Source organism: Oncorhynchus keta, unplaced genomic scaffold (genome assembly GCF_023373465.1).
Source record: "Oncorhynchus keta strain PuntledgeMale-10-30-2019 unplaced genomic scaffold, Oket_V2 Un_scaffold_4369_pilon_pilon, whole genome shotgun sequence".
Taxonomy (NCBI): Eukaryota; Metazoa; Chordata; class Actinopteri; order Salmoniformes; family Salmonidae; genus Oncorhynchus; species Oncorhynchus keta.
The window spans coordinates 50,001-55,000 of record NW_026290943.1 but is presented as its reverse complement, the minus strand read 5'-3'; the positions used below and the strand labels follow the sequence as shown (position 1 = coordinate 55,000).

Below are 5,000 nucleotides of genomic sequence, written 5' to 3'. Positions count from 1 at the left end.
TCCTTGTCTCTACAGACAGGGGGCGTTCTCTCCTTGTCTCTACAGGGGGCGTTCTCTCCTTGTCTCTACAGGGAGCGTTCTCTCCTTGTCTCTACAGACAGGGGTGTTCTCTCCTTGTCTCTACAGACAGGGGCGTTCTCTCCTTGTCTCTACAGACAGGGGCGTTCTCTCCTTGTCTCTACAGACAGGGGGTGTTCTCTCCTTGTCTCTACAGACAGGGGGCGTTCTCTCCTTGTCTCTACAGGGGGCGTTCTCTCCTTGTCTCTACAGACAGGGGGCATTCTCTCCTTGTCTCTACAGGGGGTGTTCTCTCCTTGTCTCTACAGACAGGGGGCGTTCTCTCCTTGTCTCTACAGACAGGGGGCGTTCTCTCCTTGTCTCTACAGGGGGCGTTCTCTCCTTGTCTCTACAGACAGGGGCCGTTCTCTCCTTGTCTCTACAGACAGGGGGTGTTCTCTCCTTGTCTCTACAGACAGGGGGCGTTCTCTCCTTGTCTCTACAGGGGGCGTTCTCTCCTTGTCTCTACAGACAGGGGGCGTTCTCTCCTTGTCTCTACAGACAGGGGGCGTTCTCTCCTTGTCTCTACAGACAGGGGCGTTCTCTCCTTGTCTCTACAGGGGGCGTTCTCTCCTTGTCTCTACAGGGGGCGTTCTCTCCTTGTCTCTACAGACAGGGGGCGTTCTCTCCTTGTCTCTACAGACAGGGGGCGTTCTCTCCTTGTCTCTACAGGGGGCGTTCTCTCCTTGTCTCTACAGGGGGCGTTCTCTCCTTGTCTCTACAGGGGGCGTTCTCTCCTTGTCTCTACAGACAGGGGGCGTTCTCTCCTTGTCTCTACAGGGGGCGTTCTCTCCTTGTCTCTACAGACAGGGGGCGTTCTCTCCTTGTCTCTACAGGGGGCGTTCTCTCCTTGTCTCTACAGACAGGGGGTGTTCTCTCCTTGTCTCTACAGGGGGTGTTCTCTCCTTGTCTCTACAGACAGGGGCGTTCTCTCCTTGTCTCTACAGACAGGGGGCGTTCTCTCCTTGTCTCTACAGGGGGCGTTCTCTCCTTGTCTCTACAGACAGGGGTTCGTTCTCTCCTTGTCTCTACAGGGGGCGTTCTCTCCTTGTCTCTACAGGGGGGCGTTCTCTCCTTGTCTCTACAGACAGGGGGCGTTCTCCTCCTTGTCTCTACAGACAGGGGGCGTTCTCTCCTTGTCTCTACAGGGGGCGTTCTCTCCTTGTCTCTACAGACAGGGGCGTTCTCTCCTTGTCTCTCAGGGGGCGTTCTCTCCTTGTCTCTACAGGGGCGTTCTCTCCTTGTCTCTACAGGGGGCGTTCTCTCCTTGTCTCTACAGACAGGGGCGTTCTCTCCTTGTCTCTACAGACAGGGGGCGTTCTCTCCTTGTCTCTACAGGGGGCGTTCTCTCCTTGTCTCTACAGACAGGGGGCGTTCTCTCCTTGTCTCTACAGGGGCGTTCTCTCCTTGTCTCTACAGGGGGCGTTCTCTCCTTGTCTCTACAGACAGGGGGCGTTCTCTCCTTGTCTCTACAGACAGGGGGCGTTCTCTCCTTGTCTCTACAGACAGGGGGCGTTCTCTCCTTGTCTCTACAGACAGGGGGCGTTCTCTCCTTGTCTCTACAGGGGGCGTTCTCTCCTTGTCTCTACAGGGGGCGTTCTCTCCTTGTCTCTACAGACAGGGGGCGTTCTCTCCTTGTCTCTCTCTCCTTGTCTCTACAGACAGGGGGCGTTCTCTCCTTGTCTCTACAGACAGGGGGCGTTCTCTCCTTGTCTCTACAGACAGGGGGCGTTCTCTCCTTGTCTCTACAGACAGGGGGCGTTCTCTCCTTGTCTCTACAGACAGGGGGCGTTCTCTCCTTGTCTCTACAGACAGGGGGCGTTCTCTCCTTGTCTCTACAGGGGGCGTTCTCTCCTTGTCTCTACAGGGGGCGTTCTCTCCTTGTCTCTACAGACAGGGGCGTTCTCTCCTTGTCTCTACAGACAGGGGGCGTTCTCTCCTTGTCTCTACAGACAGGGGCGTTCTCTCCTTGTCTCTACAGGGGTGTTCTCTCCTTGTCTCTACAGACAGGGGCGTTCTCTCCTTGTCTCTACAGACAGGGGCGTTCTCTCCTTGTCTCTACAGGGGGCGTTCTCTCCTTTGTCTCTACAGGGGGCGTTCTCTCCTTGTCTCTACAGACAGGGGGCGTTCTCTTTGTCTCTACAGACAGGGGTCGTTCTCTCTCCTTGTCTCTACAGACAGGGGGCGTTCTCTCCTTGTCTCTACAGACAGGGGGCGTTCTCTCCTTGTCTCTACAGGGGGGCGTTCTCTCCTTGTCTCTACAGACAGGGGCGTTCTCTCCTTGTCTCTACAGACAGGGGGCGTTCTCTCCTTGTCTCTACAGACAGGGGGCGTTCTCTCCTTGTCTCTACAGACAGGGGCGTTCTCTCCTTGTCTCTATAGACAGGGGCGTTCTCTCCTTGTCTCTACAGGGGGCGTTCTCTCCTTGTCTCTACAGACAGGGGGCGTTCTCTCCTTGTCTCTACAGGGGGCGTTCTCTCCTTGTCTCTACAGGGGGCGTTCTCTCCTTGTCTCTACAGACAGGGGCATTCTCTCCTTGTCTCTACAGACAGGGGGCGTTCTCTCCTTGTCTCTACAGGGGGCGTTCTCTCCTTGTCTCTACAGACAGGGGGCGTTCTCTCCTTGTCTCTACAGACAGGGGGTGTTCTCTCCTTGTCTCTACAGACAGGGGGCGTTCTCTCCTTGTCTCTACAGACAGGGGGCGTTCTCTCCTTGTCTCTACAGACAGGGGCGTTCTCTCCTTGCCTCTCCAGGCAGACAGGTGTAGTCAGTAACCCACCACAGAGAGACAGACAGGTGTAATCAGTAACCCACCACAGAGAGACAGACAGGTGTAATCAGTAACCCACCACAGAGAGACAGACAGGTGTAATCAGTAACCCACCACAGAGAGACAGACAGGTGTAGTCAGTAACCCACCACAGAGAGACAGACAGGTGTAATCAGTAACCCACCACAGAGAGACAGACAGGTGTAATCAGTAACCCACCACAGACAGACAGACAGGTGTAATCAGTAACCCACCACAGACAGACAGACAGGTGTAATCAGTAACCCACCACAGACAGACAGACAGGTGTAATCAGTAACCCACCACAGACAGACAGACAGGTGTAATCAGTAACCCACCACAGACAGACAGGTGTAATCAGTAACCCACCACAGAGAGACAGACAGGTGTAATCAGTAACCCACCACAGAGAGACAGACAGGTGTAATCAGTAACCCACCACAGGCAGACAGACAGGTGTAATCAGTAACCCACCACAGAGAGACAGACAGGTGTAATCAGTAACCCATCACAGAGAGACAGACAGGTGTAATCAGTAACCCACCACAGAGAGACAGACAGGTGTAATCAGTAACCCACCACAGGCAGACAGACAGGTGTAATCAGTAACCCACCACAGAGAGACAGACAGGTGTAATCAGTAACCCACCACAGAGAGACAGGTGTAATCAGTAACCCACCACAGAGAGACAGACAGGTGTAATCAGTAACCCACCACAGAGAGACAGACAGGTGTAATCAGTAACCCACCACAGGCAGACAGACAGGTGTAATCAGTAACCCACCACAGAGAGACAGACAGGTGTAGTCAGTAACCCACCACAGAGAGACAGGTGTAATCAGTAACCCACCACAGAGAGACAGACAGGTGTAATCAGTAACCCACCACAGAGACTTCTCGATGATCTTGGTTCTGAAGACCTCCTCCTGATCCAGGTTGACAGTACAGTAACAGTCTCTCATCCTGTTGGGACCTGGGTATGGAGGGATGTTCTTCGCCTCACCTGGAGGAGGAGGAGGAGGAGGAGGAGGAGGAGGAGGAGGAGGAGGAGGAGGAGAGAACAGAACAAAGGTTATCGGTTAGCAGGGCTGAACTCAGAAAGGGAGAACAGTGATGTAACTTTATTGAACTGTCGTAAGCCTTGTTATAATGCATCGTAACTATCGTAAGCCTTGTTATAATGCATGGTAACTGTCATAAGCCTTGTTATAATGCATCGTAACTGTCGTAAGCCTTGTTATAATGCATCGTAACTGTCATAAGCCTTGTTATAATGCATGGTAACTGTTGTAAGCCTTGTTATAATGCATGGTAACTGTTGTAAGCCTTGTTATAATGCATCGTAACTGTCGTAAGCCTTGTTATAATGCATGGTAACTGTCGTAAGCCTTGTTATAATGCATTGTAACTGTCGTAAGCCTTGTTATAATGCATGGTAACTGTTGTAAGCCTTGTTATAATGCATCGTAACTGTCGTAAGCCTTGTTATAATGCATGGTAACTGTCGTAAGCCTTGTTATAATGCATGGTAACTGTCGTAAGCCTTGTTATAATGCATGGTAACTGTCGTAAGCCTTGTTATAATGCATGGTAACTGTTGTAAGCCTTGTTATAATGCATCGTAACTGTCGTAAGCCTTGTTATAATGCATGGTAACTGTCGTAAGCCTTGTTATAATGCATGGTAACTGTTGTAAGCCTTGTTATAATGCATGGTAACTGTCGTAAGCCTTGTTATAATGCATGGTAACTGTCGTAAGCCTTGTTATAATGCATGGTAACTGTCGTAAGCCTTGTTATAATGCATCGTAACTGTCGTAAGCCTTGTTATAATGCATGGTAACTGTTGTAAGCCTTGTTATAATGCATGGTAACTGTCGTAAGCCTTGTTATAATGCATGGTAACTGTCGTAAGCCTTGTTATAATGCATGGTAACTGTCGTAAGCCTTGTTATAATGCATCGTAACTGTCGTAAGCCTTGTTATAATGCATCGTAACTGTCGTAAGCCTTGTTATAATGCATGGTAACTGTCGTAAGCCTTGTTATAATGCATGGTAACTGTTGTAAGCCTTGTTATAATGCATGGTAACTGTTGTAAGCCTTGTTATAATGCATTGTAACTGTCGTAAGCCTTGTTATAATGCATGGTA

General features: G+C 50.8%; 1 protein-coding gene across 3 annotated transcripts in view; it reads right to left on the bottom strand.

The window, feature by feature from the left end:
• rasa3 (RAS p21 protein activator 3) overlaps positions 1-5,000 on the bottom strand; it is a 156,429-nt gene that overhangs the window by 112,444 nt on the left and 38,985 nt on the right. For all 3 annotated transcript variants that reach the window (XM_052516430.1, XM_052516428.1, XM_052516429.1), the window contains exon 2: positions 3,735-3,852. In XM_052516430.1, the coding sequence (XP_052372390.1) occupies positions 3,735-3,852 (118 nt within the window). The remainder of the gene's footprint in view (positions 1-3,734; positions 3,853-5,000) is intronic.